The sequence below is a fragment of the Corvus brachyrhynchos genome, unplaced genomic scaffold (assembly GCF_000691975.1).
Source record: "Corvus brachyrhynchos isolate BGI_N302 unplaced genomic scaffold, ASM69197v1 scaffold167, whole genome shotgun sequence".
Classification (NCBI taxonomy): Eukaryota; Metazoa; Chordata; class Aves; order Passeriformes; family Corvidae; genus Corvus; species Corvus brachyrhynchos.
Genome location: NW_008239547.1, coordinates 5,199,316 through 5,214,762, shown reverse-complemented (window position 1 = coordinate 5,214,762; position 15,447 = coordinate 5,199,316). Strand labels below are relative to the sequence as shown.

The 15,447-nt window shown below is 37.3% G+C and overlaps 1 protein-coding gene across 10 annotated transcripts in view; it reads left to right on the top strand.

The window, feature by feature from the left end:
* The window catches only part of ARHGAP12 (Rho GTPase activating protein 12), a 75,361-nt gene that overhangs the window by 39,353 nt on the left and 20,561 nt on the right, over nucleotides 1-15,447 (top strand). For all 10 annotated transcript variants that reach the window (XM_017741505.1, XM_017741502.1, XM_017741500.1 and 7 more), the window contains 3 exons: nucleotides 7,673-7,798; nucleotides 11,027-11,101; nucleotides 13,845-13,906. In XM_017741505.1, coding sequence (XP_017596994.1) covers nucleotides 7,673-7,798; nucleotides 11,027-11,101; nucleotides 13,845-13,906 — 263 coding nt within the window. The remainder of the gene's footprint in view (nucleotides 1-7,672; nucleotides 7,799-11,026; nucleotides 11,102-13,844; nucleotides 13,907-15,447) is intronic.

The window sequence follows — 15,447 nt, the reverse complement described above, 5'->3', positions numbered from 1 at the left end:
ATATTCACTTTGAAAAACTGTAGGGCATTTGTCATATGGATGTTGTTATATATGTCTTCCCTGCTATTTTTTTGTCCAATACTACCTAATAAGGTGTGACCATTAAAAAAAAATTGTTTCACACAAAACTGTATCCATAAATACACAAAAAAGCATGTTTCTCCATTATTGTTTTATCAATACAAAAATCAGTGTCTCAAGTCACTTCCACTTAGAAAGGAGCAACCTTAATAGGTAGTGCTTTCATAATATTTGTGATAAAATATTTACATTGAAATTTATGAATGACGTTATATACTAAGCTGGTTTTTTATGTCAGTAAAAGAATTTGCATCTGAGTCACTGAAGAGTTGAGTTGGCTTTGAGAATTCTCCTATGTTAGTCTGATGCATTAGATAACTTAGATTTTGTAACATGCAGAAATGTTACAATGAGAGTTCAATGTAACAATATAATCTGTACCTATCAGTTTTAAAAGCTATTTAGCTTTTGATTAGTTACTGGATTTATTAGAAGTCTGAAAATCTGATAGACCAGATTTTACCAGAAGGAATTATTATTTCAGTATGTATAATTGAAATTAATTTTGGGGAATAATGTCATGGGTACTTCATTCTACAACTTCTGCTGTGTTGAAAGTTTTAACTTGGAAGAAATTGTGTTTCACAAAAATAGATTGAGTTTGGATTTGAATTAAATAGCAAATTGCCTTTAATCACATTAGAATAAAAGTCACAAAGGTAACCCAGAACCGCTACTGGAGGCATAAAGGAGTGGTTCCAATATTTGTTTAATAGTGCATGTTATTCTAGTGATTCTAAACAAAATCTGAGTTCTGTTGTATTAGTAGTCACCTCCAAAATGAAACATAGCCTTTGGTGTGTCATTTGTGATCTGATATGTTTTAGTTCTTGTTTATTTAAAAGTGATCACATATTGCTGTTAGAAATTTTCCTTAAAAATTATTTCTAATGATCCATTTGGGCAGAATGTACTTTTTAATTCTTTCTTGAAACTAGTCAGTCTTGGCTGGCAGCAATTACAAGGTTCACAGAAGAAAATGAGCAATTGACTCTTAGATTCATGATCCAAGAGTCTCTGTATTTCCAGAAATCCTTGGCTTTTAACTTAAAATTCTGTGGAATAGATTAAATATTTCAACAAAAGATTTAGGTAGTTTATGTAGCTATATATTTGAAGATGTTATGCTTGTGAGTAGTTAAGCATGATTGAGGATTAGTCTCTCAAAGATCTTGATGAAGCTAGCTTTAAAAGTACTTAAAACAAACAAATTAGAAAGACCACTCAGACCACAAAACTTCTTTGAAAAAGAAAATCTATACTGAAAACTCTCTTGAGTAGTGAGAGAAAACCATAGAAGGATCTCAGCATTGTAACACTTGCTTAAATGAAAAGTAAGTTACTAGGAAAAATCCTACTCTTGCTTAGGTTTTTTTTTTCCCAGTGTATTTAGCAAAATACTGGGTTCCAAATCTTGTGAAATAAAGTGATGGAATAGCATGGTCATGTAATGCTATTAAACTAGAAAAAGAAGAGAATCCTTTTGTTAGATAGTTCTTAATAATCTGGATTTCATTAGAACTAAAAATGGTACAGAGGTTTCTGGAAATAGCACACTAGCTGAGCTAATACTATGACATTAAAAATCTTCTGAGTAATGGAATTAACTATAAATGTTCACATGCTTGGGAATAACACACTGTTCTTGTATATGTGTTAAAAATTGTGAGGGTGTATGTTGGGAAGGGAGGGCAGTTACAAAACAAATTACTTTAGACAGTCTCACAGAAACCCCTCCAGTCATGTGAATTTAAATAACATCTAGGAATAGCTGGATGCCTCTGGCTAAAAATGATGTTTCAGTTGGAGTAGCTTTGACAACTGCTGAAAAGTCTATTAAGGCTCATGATGAGTGTGACCCAGCTTTCTGCAGTGGAAGAGAAGCACATACTGAATTAATCTTTAAAATGGATAATAATATTTTAATCATAGTTTCTACTAGATCTTGCAGAAGACTGAGATTTCTGATCTGCAGCATTCTACTGTATTCAGGTTTTGGTTCTTGCCAATTATTAAAAAAAAAAAAACCCCAACAAACCAGCAATTAAAAGTTAGATCACTATAATGAAATACGTTTATTTCCTCTGTAGGTTAAGGAGGGCTACAACCCTACTCCAGAAACCTAGTTTTCTAATAGGAGTTTTATGGCTTAAGCAAATGAGAAATCTGTATTAAGGGTGAAGGGAATTAAATTCATCTCAGGAGTGATAACTCTATAATTTCTGAAGTTTTAAAAAAAGTTAACCTATCAAAATGACCAAAAAAAAGGGTGGGGAAAGCTATCTAATAAATATTGAAATAAATAGATTAGAGGGGAGTTAAAAAGGACAACCTAATAAAAAGTAGAAATTAAAAATCTCTCTGATTTTCAAAATGCATCCTAGTCCAATACCTGGCATAAGAGCATGATGCTTGGCCTTCCTCTGAGCGAGCTCACTTATTGAAGAGTAGCCTTTAGAAGAAAATGTGTGTACTATAACCCTCTGGAGTGAACTCAGTTTTAGTGTTAATATTTACAGACTGTGATATTGCAATTGCATGTGTTCTTCTCACAAGTTCCTGCAGAATAAACTCTCCTTGCTGTATCCACAGAGGAAGCAGTAGCTGGAGGACCTTCATTTTTGGCAGTGTTACTGGACCAGCAGTCTGTTAATTCACTCTGTGCACTGCCAGCATGGGGGCCTCAGTTCGGATACTTGGTGAATGGTTTTCCTGCTGGAGACCTGAAAACTGTCAGACAGAGCATGATAGCTGAAAAAATGACAGTAAAACAGGGTGCAGGTAATGTCAGGAATATATCATGCAATCAAATAGTGAAAGAAAATAAATAGGAGAACACGTAAATAAAGCTTGGTTGTCTTATGATAAATTTGTCTTGTTCTGAGCTGTGCTGCTGGATTTGAGGTTACCCTGTGTGTTGGCATTTGAGTCTACTGCAAGTCAATGCACTAGGCAGTTTCGTTAGCAATAGTGAACCAGCTTCACATTCTTGTCCTAAAATTTGGGATTGGCTGGCGAAAGTTGAGACAGCCTCAGGTGGTGCAAGGATCCAGGTGGTTTTTACTAACAAAAGTGATACAACAAACCCGAGTTAAGTATGAGAAGGCAGTCAGATTTTTTCCCCTTTCTCTTTGTGTATTTCTACTCACAAAGCCTGGTCTCATCTTCCTCATTTGTCCTGGGGTTTAGTGGCTCCCACTTCCCCCCAGCTTTTGCTTGGGCATACAACAGGACCTGTGGCAATCAGCAAGATCTTAGGGCCGCTCATCAAAGATGAGCGGTCTTGGTGACCCTGAGGATTAAAAGGAGAAGCAGTGGATGTCCAAGACAGCAAAATGAACAAAATATGCTATCCAGAGGTGTCTTTCAGTAACTGGTACATTTGAGCTAGAGCGGCTTGTGCCAATGGTCTCCTCATTCTGCCTGGGTTCTGTTCCTTCAGTGAGGCTGATGCCTCCAACTTCTGCCACCCTGACATTCTGTGGCAGAGGAATCATCATTCCCTGGGGAAAGGAAGGGAATGAAGTCCCTTAAAAGGACAAAAATAATCCTTATTTATTTATTTATGGAGGCTTAAGAAAAATGCGTTACTGATTTAGTTGATAAGAAAAACAAAAGCTGTAACATAGGTGTTACATCTGTCACAACCTCAAAAAAGTTTATTCAAAACCAAGGACAGGTGGAACACTAGAAAGTCGTTTTGTTCTGAGGCAGCTTTAATTTTTTTAAAGAAGATTATTCTATTTCAGACAGTCTATTGGGACAACTGCAAATAACATATATGAGGTGCTAAAGGGTACTAGGATAGCACAGTGTTTTTTAAATGCTGCCGTTTTGATCTTTGATTGCAGTAAGGTAAAATGCTTCACTTCAGGTCTTACCAACTTTCAGTTGGCTGCTTCCCAGTCATTTCTCCCTTTCGCCCCCCCAGTTCCTTCATCTGGCTGAGGATGTTGCTAACACAAACCAAGAAGAATCTTTTTTCTGTTTCTTAAAGCTGACAGATCTGTGTCATCTCTGTAAGAATGGGGACAACTGCTACAAATAACTTGGAGGTGTTGCATTTGTTTCAGCCACAATTAGGCTAGGACAGAGCCTTGAGCCATGCCATGTATCAGCTTAAAATTAAATAGAAATCACTCAGCCAGTTGAGAAGGTTAGAAAATTTTATACTGAGACAAAGAAAGCCTTTAAGTAGCTGGAGAAGGTATTGAACAAATTCAGCAATGAAAAGAATACTGTGTGACCTAAATTTACACCACTGGTGTCCTTAACCTACAGGAAGAGCTGTTACAAAAGAATCCCTGCTTTGCTTGGTGTGTGCAGTCAGAGAATGAACAATTTGCTCATGTGCCCCCTGTGTGATAGGAGATGCTCCCAATGAAATGGGGAACAAGCTGAGGTGATGTGCCAGAGGGGTTGATGTAATGGGACAAATTTGAATTTGTGGAGGATTTTCAAGGAGCAGTAGTGTGTAAATTTGGAGTTGTGTGCTACATTTTAAAATGCTTTAGAGTTAGAAAAATAACATAGCACCCTAAGAAGATGCTGTCAAGGCACATGGTGTAGCAGGGGTTGTCCCACCAAGGCAGTGTGTCATCTTGAATGAGTCAGATTTATTGCAGTGGACAGCCCTTGCCTGATCTCTGTCTTCAAGATTACACCAAGTCTTAGGCATAGAAAGCCTGCTTATGGTTATGTAAAAACAAGATTTTGTGTGAGGGGGAAGGCAAGCCCAACCTAGTTTCTGGTAAACAATGGTAAATACTGCAAATGCAGGAGGAGGGACAGCAGCTCCTCCGCAGGCAGGAGTCCTGTAGAGTGTCAGAAAGAGAATCGGACCTGAAGCTGTTCTGCAAGGCTTTTTGACCTAAGATTGGGTGGGGGCAGAGCAAAGAGTTGCAGGGTGGTGTCATCCAACCAGGTAAGGCTTCCATCTCTGGCCACCTCTCCCTAGCCAGTGGACTTTACCTGGCCTAGAGGGTGGTGAGTTCTACTGGACAATGTGCAGTCTGGAGCAGTGTCTCTGTCTTCCTCTGATTCTCTTTGGAGATCACAGACCAATTCATTTATTTTAAAAGTGGAGACTTGTCTTGAGCCCAGAAGCACAAAACTTTTAATTTCCTCATCACCCTTCTCCCTGGTGTGTTTTACTGTTTACAATGAATAAAACAAACAAACAAACAACCTCATAGACATCTGAGAAAAAAAAGATTTACTTGAAGTTTCTATTATGAGAAAATGGGGCAAAAATGTCAAATATTCCCTTTAAAGACTTGTCAGTTTATTAGCACTGTTTGTATCACCAATGCAAATTATTTAAGCTGGTAAGATGCATGGAGCTCAGTGTTCCTGAGTTGTTAGCAGAGCTTTGCTGATGAGCTCCATATAATGTTCCTTTGTTTTCTTGTTAAATGTTTACTAAAACTGGAATTTCATGTTGTAGTTCCTTACTCCTTCAAGGTGGGGCTATCTGTTAGAGAAGTTAACTCCTGTTGGCTTGTGATAGTACCAAAGGCACCGTTTAAATATAGATGACCTGTGCCCATATCCTAACTTCTAAAATGTACTTAAATTCAAGATAAATTACTATAGAATACATACTTGTTTATTCAATTCCTTGAGTTACTCAAATGGAAAGTGCATGGAAGATTACCATAAATAATGTATACCAGTGTCAGTGATGTGTAAATCTGTTTCTGAAACAAGCAGTTCTGTTTCATAGCAAGAACTGTGTTTGAATCGCCCACTTAAATGAGTTAGAGCTGCTGCAAGGAATGTTGTTTGTTGCAGCCTTTGTGATTTAGACATAGTTTCACTGAAAACTGTTTAGATTTTAGTTGTAATACTGGCAGGCAATTTTGTTGCGTGTTGCTCAGCTTTCTGCCGTGATTTGGGTTGGAGTAGCACAGTCAGAGTGGATATTTCCGTAACAAGAAAGCAAGCCAGTACTAGGGTCCTTTCAGCATGTATCATGGCTCAGCTTTTGATTTAACAAGGAGACAAACTGAGAGGTGCTTAAACCTCACTGCTGTAAGGAAGCAGTTGTCATGTGAGTGGAAATGTGCTGAAGCCAGTACAAAAGCAGTGCAGGCTCGGAAGTGACTTTCTGCATTGACAGCTGATACGCTTCTGTCTGTATGTGAACTACCAAATTTTATTCTTGCACTGCAAGATCCATTCACTTGGGAGTGTTTTACTAGTTTTGTGCATATTAAAATAATGTATCAGAATGCTAGTTATTTAGCTTTTAAGCATCTGTTATCTTATTGGAGCATTAACTCTGTTCATAGTAAAATACAAAGCTACCTCAAGCATCATGAGTGCCATGGCAGTAGCAAGGCCAGTTCCTTATTTGGGCAATAAATATAACTGTATTACGCAATTTTGGTTAGATTTGGCATTTATGTTGTCTAGGTTAAACCTTGCTATGCTTTGTTGGTATGTGCAGGTATATGTTATTCTGTCTTTGAACACCTGAGGCTCTTAGGTTACAGCAAGAATCAGTAGCAAAACTGTAGAACTTGGTGTCCTTGCAGAGATTATTGCTTTAGCCTTCTCAGGTAAAGGGGGCACTTCACTTTTCTTTGTTATTTCCTACCTAGTGGATTCTAGTGCTTTACATGACTCCACAAATGCTGCCTTAAGTTTCTTTCTATGTGCAGATTTTAGTCTTTTGATACTGACTAGAAAGAATGAGATTTTAAAAAATTACTTAAAACCCCCATACATTGATGTTGTCTTTTCTTGTTTGTATTTTCAGTATTAAACTTGGTTTGAAATATTTTTAGTTTTTCATAACATATTGATTGTGATGCTGTAAAATGGCAGCACTATTAATGTAAAGTATGCTGCAATTCTGAGATCTAGTTAAATGACATGTCCTTCTCATGACCTTCACATTTTCTCAGCGAGTTTGCATGCTCTTGAGTTACTAGAAAACCTATGTTATGATAAATATGGTCTCTCCTTGGTTGTTACAGCTCTGCTAAGTCTTAAAATTATTTCCTGCTAAATATTTATCTCCCATGCTTGTGGTGTGTACATTCCACACCAAAACATTATTTTATTAGCAATTTGATGTGTTTATTCTGAAAAAGCAAGTTCTCACCCTTGTGTCTCCTCTCCTAGACATCCCAAATCTTTGGGTTAAAGGCAATTAAAAGCCTTACTGCAGGATAATTGGGTTTTCTTTTTCTTACGCAAGAGCTAGACAGGTGCTGTAGTACTGTCAGTGCAATATGAAGAGTGAATGTTTGAATCCTGTATTTACTGTAATTCCTTGGTGGTTCTCAGTACCCTGTTGGGTTGCAAAATCAGCAGTATCTGTTGCAGAAGAAAACAAACATCTCTCTGCCAATTGAGAGTATTATCCCAACACGCCAGTCTGAGTTACTGCTTCACAGAGGACTACAGGAGAAAGGACAATTCTGAAGACTAAATGCAAAATAAAACCAAGGCTGTTTTCACACCCCTGGGTGGTGACATCAGGAGTCTGAAAGTTTGCACTGTTTAGGCATATGAGTGGTATATCCAAGTCTTGTTTGCGTGAATTAGATTCTACTTAAAATTTTATTTTTCTTTTCTTTAGTATAATGCTTCACCACAGCAGCAGAGAGATATAATAAAGAGTAGGAGTCTGGACAGGAGGCTACAGGAACCAATAGTTCTAACAAAATGGAGGCACAGCACAATTGTGCTGGACACCAACGACAAGGTAGGAGCAAGTTATCAGCATGCTGAAATGCCACTTGTTTCTGACGTGTGACATATTTAATGTCCCAGAAATGACTATGCCTGAATTTCTGAAACTTCTTTTTTTTTACTGTCTCTTATATCATTGTATATAACATGCAGCAAAACCAAGGGCTGTTCAATAACTTCACTACTGTTACTTTGTGAATAGTAGCTCTTTTCTTGTCCTTGAAGTATTTAAACTAGTGTTAGTTCAGGGGAAAAGCTGTATGTGGTTACAACAGGGTTGTAATACTGTTATTGAAGGGCAGAGGACAGTACTGAAAGTGCTGAAGCACTTGGCTTTGATCCTCTCCAGAGCTGAGCTGGTGTTTAATCTGAAAAATGCTGCGAGTCAGTAACAATAAAAGCTGTTTTCTGCCCACTCTTAGGGCATGTTCATGTTAGTCTCTTTGGGCTGTACGGTAACAAATGCTGCATACGCCAGCAAGGAGACAGGGCCTCTCCCTTGCTCTCCCTCTGCTTTGACCTTTTTCCTGCCATTTCTGCTTTGTGCTGGGCCATTCTGGCTGTGGGTGAGGAGAGCTGACGTGAGCTGAGCAGGGAGGAACTGAATCGGGTGCTGTAAGGTGATGACATGCTGGTTTCTGTAGCTTCTCTGCAGTCTGTCCCAAGATTCATAGAAAATTAAATACTTGGTAGTGCTGAAGTCTTAGCACAAACTTCTCAGAATGAAATACCAGGAAATGGCATTGTAAGCTCCCTTTTCCTAAAATTCCAAGAAAAAAGTTAAATGAATGCAGATTTGAAAGTACTAAGGAAAAGCCTGTGAGTGGCCATGTGACATCACAGATGTCAAAACCAAACTTGAATGGACCAAACACAGTAGTTGGAATGACAATGGATCTGCTGCCCGGGACATTACTTGCTTGACCTGTTGTTTCCATTTTAATGGACTTGCTGTTCATGAGTTGACTTAGCTCTTCAGAACAGCATTTATTGGATTTGATCTTGAGCTTTTGAGTTGTCAGTTTAGGATATATCATGTGTGGTGTTGAGGAGGCATTGGGCCGTGCTTGGCTGGAGACTTTGCACCTCTTGGCATTAATTCAGCTCGAGCGATTCTGAGATCCCCCTGCTGCTCCTTTCCCCTCACTCCTCCTCTTCCTCTGCCTCACACATCCTTCTGTACTCAGTGTGTTGTGGCACCACATGAGACAAAGTGTAGATGGAGCCCTGATAAATGAAAGCTGAGTGGACACTTCTAGCCTCATGTGCAGTTTATGCTTCATAGGTATGAATGATTTTGTTGGAGATAGCTTGAAGTTCTGGCTTCGCTTTTAAAGGAAGACTTAATTTTTTTTTTTTTTTGGCATAAGAGTTACTGCTGTTTTAGAAAGAACTTTATGCAGTGCTGTACTGAATGAAGAAGCTTTTGTAGAACATTGAATAAGTGGAGCTGTTTACATTTCTTCAGGGCTCAGTGTTCATATATCAAGAACTTAAACCTAATGAAGCAAACATGGAAGTGCACAAATGCTATGGGTAATAACCAAAAGGAACTCTATTTGAACTGCATTTGTGAAGTCTTAAGTCAGCAGCCTAAAGTTCCTTTAACAGTTTCCAAGCATGTAGAGAGCATGTGTTTTTTATTGGTAAGGAGAAAATAGTTTATATGAAGCACAACATTAATGCCTTGAGAAAATTAAAAACATGTAGTGGTGCAGTAAACTAATGTTTTGTGGAAAGACAAATAATTTTTAATGCATTAATGCAGCTGTTTTATTACCACTAGCAGGCACACTGTTAATATATTCTGCTTTATATTACTATGTGGAAAGGGAATGGTTCATTACCACAAATACTGGATTTATTGTTCCAGCGTTGCTTTTACTGTATGAAAGCTATCTCAAATTCAGAATGAAGCAGAAAGGAAAACAACTGGTATTTGTCTGGATGGGCACATGAACCCCAAGCTTTCTTTTTAGCTGTCTCCTAGGGAAGTTGTTTTCTTTTTATTTTCTTTATTTGTTTTTTTTTCCTGGAAAAACAATGCAACTCAATTGCATGAAAAACAGCCAGTCAGAAGAGTACTTGAAATGTGTCAGGGTGAAAGTATGGGTTGCCATGGCTCATGACAACTTGATGATACCAAACATACTGGTTAACAGTTTATTGTTTGTGGCAAATATCTGGATATAGCCATCAGCTAAAAAAATTCATATGCATAGGAAAAAATAACTTCCTGGGAAGGACAGTTGATTTTCTTAATTTGAACAATTATTTTTCTTTGCATACATCTGAAAATATGGAACATTTAGGCTGTTCTACTTATGAGTGCTGAAGTTCTCTGTTATGCTACTAAAAGAACTAGTGGGCCACTTCTCTAGGTAGATTTGCAAGTGATTTTAAAGCACAAGTGTGCAGAGTGCTATGTAATGCTGCAAAAGCAAACTGGGTTTAGGAGAGCTATCAAGGGATTTAAAAAGAGAGAGGGAGAGAAATGTGTTAACAGTAACAGAGAACAAGTGATGTTTTTCTTCCATTTGGAATTCTTCACCAGATTTTCAGGCAATGTGTTTGTGCAAAGCAATCATTACTGCAGAGGAAATGCACATGCCTTTTTTTTTTGTCCAGATGGGCAATTTTTCTAGTTTTCAAAGATTTAGTATTTTATTTTGGTCTGTAGTTAACAGTTCAAAACAAAACCCCAAATCTCTAGACATTTTCAGTGTTTCATTGTAAGGAAATTAATGATCATGCCTCACAAAAATTAATAGAGTTGGTGTATCTTTTTCTACATATATTAATTTTTTTAATGCTAATCTTGTATTTACTAACCACATAGAAACGTATTGTTTAAAATCTTAGTATTTATTATATGGTACCTTGTAATAAACTATTATTTTAAATATACTTCATAATTTGATAGCAATGTCATACAAAAAATCTGCCCCTTAATAAGGATGAAGGCTTTGCTTGGAGCTGATGCAGCATGTATTAACATCTTTTTTTCAAATGCTTGTGTACTAATTAACCCAGTTTGAGTGTTGTCTGTAAATCTTGTAAGAGCACTGTTTAGTAAGCAAGTTTAGAATATAGCTGTCTGAGAATATTATGAATGCTTAAAATAAGTACTTTTCTAATGTATGAATGTGTATAAAGAAAGAGAGAAAGCGTCTTTACATTAAAAAAAAAGTATGAAAGATGATAATATTATCTGTTGACATTGACTATTTGAATTTTATAGGAATCATCAACTGCTTCTAAGGCCAGTTTTCCTGAAAATGAATCATCTCCTTCTTCACCAAAGCATCAAGCCACAGTCAGTATGCAAAGTGTTTAAATAGATAAGTAGATGTTGTAGAAACTGGGCTATTCATGATTAGAGAATTGAGGGTAAGCCTTCTTGTTGGGAAAAATAATACCATAAAACTGTTTGAAGGCTTTGCATTTTAAAAGGAATGTATTACATCCAACTCTGGTTTCAGGAAAAAATTCTGAATGTCTTTGGCTTAAACAGAATTTACTAGATTAAGTTAAAAATTCACTGTGGCTAAATTGTGCCAAATTAGGTAGAACTCAGTTTGCTTCCTCCAACAGTCACATTTTCTCACGTAGCATCTTGAAAGGTAAAAACAGGAACAAATTGCCCACCTTCACATAATCCCTCACTGTTAGTAGCCAGTAATAGTTTGTAGCATTTGATATTTCTAATTCTGGCTTGTGTTTCAGTCTTCTTAAAGAGACATAGGGGGACCTGGAGTAAATAAACTGTCCTTTTGATTTAGTAGAACAACTACTGTGAGAAAAACCTAAGCCTGCTAAATGACTTTTTAAATTTCAGTTTGTATTTTAAAGGTGATAATTTCTTTTTTAACAGTGGGAAATGGATTAAAAAAAAATTTTTAATTTTTTTTTTTTTTTTTTTTAATATTTTGGAACTGTACTTCAGTAGCAGTGAAATAAGTAACTTGGTCAATTTTACCAGCCCCTTGGTAGGTACATCAGGGCATTAAAGGCACAACTTGTCCTGTTCCTTTCTTACTCTGTGTGCAGGGAAATAATTCTCTGGCTTAGTCGTGATAATCCATTCTTACAACACTTCAAACAGTTTTTCACAATAAAATAAGTATTTTTTATTAAGCAAGCATAGCTGATAGCCTTACACTAAAGCAATTACTGCTGCATGTGATTTAATTTCTTTAAATAGATCTCAAATTTTTGAAATCGTATTTTGCAGAAGAGCTCACTCCTGATTTAGATAATAGAAAAAACATCTGTATTTTCTTTAGCTGTCCCGTGGAATTTAAATATTCCAAAGAATGCTAGTAAATTTTTGGCAATTTTGATCCTTAAACTGCTTCCCTTTTCTTTTTCCTGATTCCATTAATTTTCCCGTTAGTACCCCCTAGTGTTGCTGCTAAGTAGGGCAGTATGATACTTTCTCTGAATAATTCTCTGGAGCATCCCCTCTGGTTCCACTGTGAGTAATTGATTAAAACCATTATTTGTTTCAGGAAGTGAGCACAGGTTGCTCAGTCACTGTGAAAGTTGGTGACAGTCTTGTTCTCATTGTTAAAGCCAAAGGTGGGTTAGAAGGGTGCAGTTAGAATGGTTGGTCCATGGTCTGCGTGCATCGCAAATAAAACAGTCTAAAGAATGGGATAATTCATTTGGCTTTTTGGAGAGTGGATGAGGAAAGGGACTCATTTCTTCTATTGAAAATACCAGTTTTGGAAAATAATGCATCTGTCACTGACTTGGGAAAGCATTCCAGCCCAGTGAAGATATTAGACAGTTACCATTGGACTGAAGTAATGTCTGATCCACCAGATAAACACCTTTGTCCTTGATAATGTGTCTTTTCTGTATTTTTTGTGCTGGGCTTGAAACATGTAGGTAAAATTTTTAAGGTCCATGAACAACAGATCTATGTCTCTGATAAGAGTGTTGTCTATGGCATTCCAGCAAAAAAAAATTCCTTCAAAATTCTATTGTGCAGTTATGGTCCATTTAAATTTGAGATTCAGAGGAAAATTCTGAAGAGGATTTATATTCTATTTTCATTGGATCTAGAATTGAGGTCATTTTTTAAATGATAAAACTAATTTGGATTCATTCCCTAGTTGATTGTTTCAACTAATAGCTTATTTCATAAATTAGGAGCTGTTAGAAGCTGTTACTGAAAAGGAATTGAAAAAAAAATAGTTTAGTGTTCTTTTAGCAACACTGACTGGTAGGACAAGGCTGGGGTGACAGGAGAAAATGGTAGAATTTGATACCTCATCTTAAGATGATGGTTTAAGTGAATCTTTTTATCCTAGAATGCTTTGTCAAACATTCCTGTAGTTTATTATTTTTATACAGAAAGTAGAAATATCCACTCCAAGTATTTGAAACTTGCAAACAGCCTTCTTGTTCAGCAGTGTTCCCACCAATCACTGACTGGTCTCCAAAATTTTTTGTAGGCATACTAATATAGATGGTTTTCATCAACAAGACATAACTAAGTAGTTTAAAATTCTACTATTTTCTGTGGGGATAGGAAAAAAAAGAGGACATCAAAGAAATGCTTCACTCCTCTGTTTTTAACATGAATATGTTAATATTTTTATGCACTTCAACCATGTTTTATTTAAAATATGAAATTATGTTAAAATTGCTTGGAAGAATTTGTATGGAAATTTAGGCTGTTTTTTTGTCAGTTGCCTCCTTTTTTACTAAAGGACTACTGTGCTATTACACAAATCATTATAAATTCACGTTCATAATTTTCACTGTCTACTGTCACAAATTATTTAGTTTGGCTTGTCCAAAGAACCTTGGTCTTGATGAAGGAAAGCTTTTTACCCTCTGAATGGTCATAAGTACTTTCCCAGAGGAATTTTGATTTTGCTGATCTCTGAATATTTAAATATGCTTAAAGACAGTTTCTTGAAGTTATAACATGAGCAAAGATGGCTCTTTGCCAGAAATGGATTATTTGGGGGATTGAATTCTGTGATGTGATATTAATAGAAGCAGATTTTCTTTTATATTTCTTATGTCTTACTCTTATCTTACAGGGTCAAGAAAAGTATGGGTTATTAAATGTGACAAAAATTACAGAAAATGGGAAGAAAGTTCGGTAAGTCTTGGACTTGAAAAGTGCATGTGCTTAGGGTTTATAAAAGGTCTTTTTTATTAGGACAGGGGTTTGCAACTTCTTACTTTTTGTCTGAATTTGCCTTAGAGGTTTTCCTATATGACACAGCTTAACCGTAGCCCATGTGTTTGTCCCAGTGAGCTAAAGATAATGGGCTGCAGAGAGCCAGAGGCTCATGTATCAGGGATTCACAAAGGGCAGCGATTTCATGAAGGTGTATTGATGAGAGACAGCTTTTTGAAATGGGATTAATTAATTGATTGAAGAACAAATCTGTATAGGTTATAGTGTGTCTTGTTCCTTGGATAAAATCGGTGTAAGAGGAGCTTCAGACTTTCACTTGCTGTCCTTTAACTTCCAAGGAGTGAGTGTACATCCATGTGCTTCCTAATTCTTCCTTCATTGTGCTTGTGAAGGCTTTGGAGCAGTGTATTGCCCAACATCAGTCTCCTGTAGGGGACGAGTGATGACCTCATTTCTAACTTTTCTCCGCATCCCAGGCAGCAATTTGCACTGTAAATCATAAGGTGTAATCAGGTGGTGCTGTCTAAATGCATTTCTGGTGTTTTGCAAAGAATCAATGGCAAATGCTGAAGAGGTGTGGCACATCCTCAGAGTTAATTTAGGTTTGATTCTTGGGTTTTTTTTCCTTTTTTCATTTATTCCCTTTTTAAAATTTGTTTTTCAGTTTATTTAATCTTTTAGATCTAATAGTGTGTTATATCTAGTTCAGTGTCTCCCAGACTTGTGATACATGAAGCATGCTTGTCCTGAGTGTCGCAGCGGGGATTACTCCAACAAGTATATTTCAAACCAGAAGTCCCGTGGAAACGAAGTATATATGGACAGATTCGTGGTAGATGTTTCAGAGATGTTTATTTCTCCAGCCGCATGGCCGGGGCTCTGCTCAGGAACTCTGCGGTCATGGGACCCCAGGGTCCTTGGCGTTATCAGGGAACCCAAACCAACCAATGGGGAACAAAGGTGACCAGGGGCAGGGAAACCCCGTGTCTCCCCCTCAGGGCCCCTCTCCCAGGACCACATGGCAGGGGAGGGACCCCAACACCGAGGATTAAATAGCCAGCACCCAGCTGTTACTGTAGAGCCACCCTGACCTAGTCCAGTGCAGCTGGGCAGCACATCAGACCTCCAGTTTGGTTCCTCAGAGCTGCTTCTAAGAGTTTGGTAGAACTGGGTGGACAGTGGCTTGTGTAAGCTGCTGCTGGTACAATGTGCTGTCATCATTTACGTTGCATCTGTTGGAATCGTTGATCTGGATTGTTGCACTGCTGAACAGAAAGATGCAACGTGGCTGTCCTGTCACTTTGTGAGAACTGTTAAGTAATAATTCATGTTGGGCAATGGGAATTCAGAGCTTGTCAAGATTTTATTTTCTTTATAACCTCAGGAGGACAGGTCCGCTGGCATAAAATCAAATAGTCAGACAACTGAAACAACTCATCCTGTCTCTTAATTTTTTAGATGTGTAGAAAATACTTTATTGCCAATGTAAATGAGCTTAT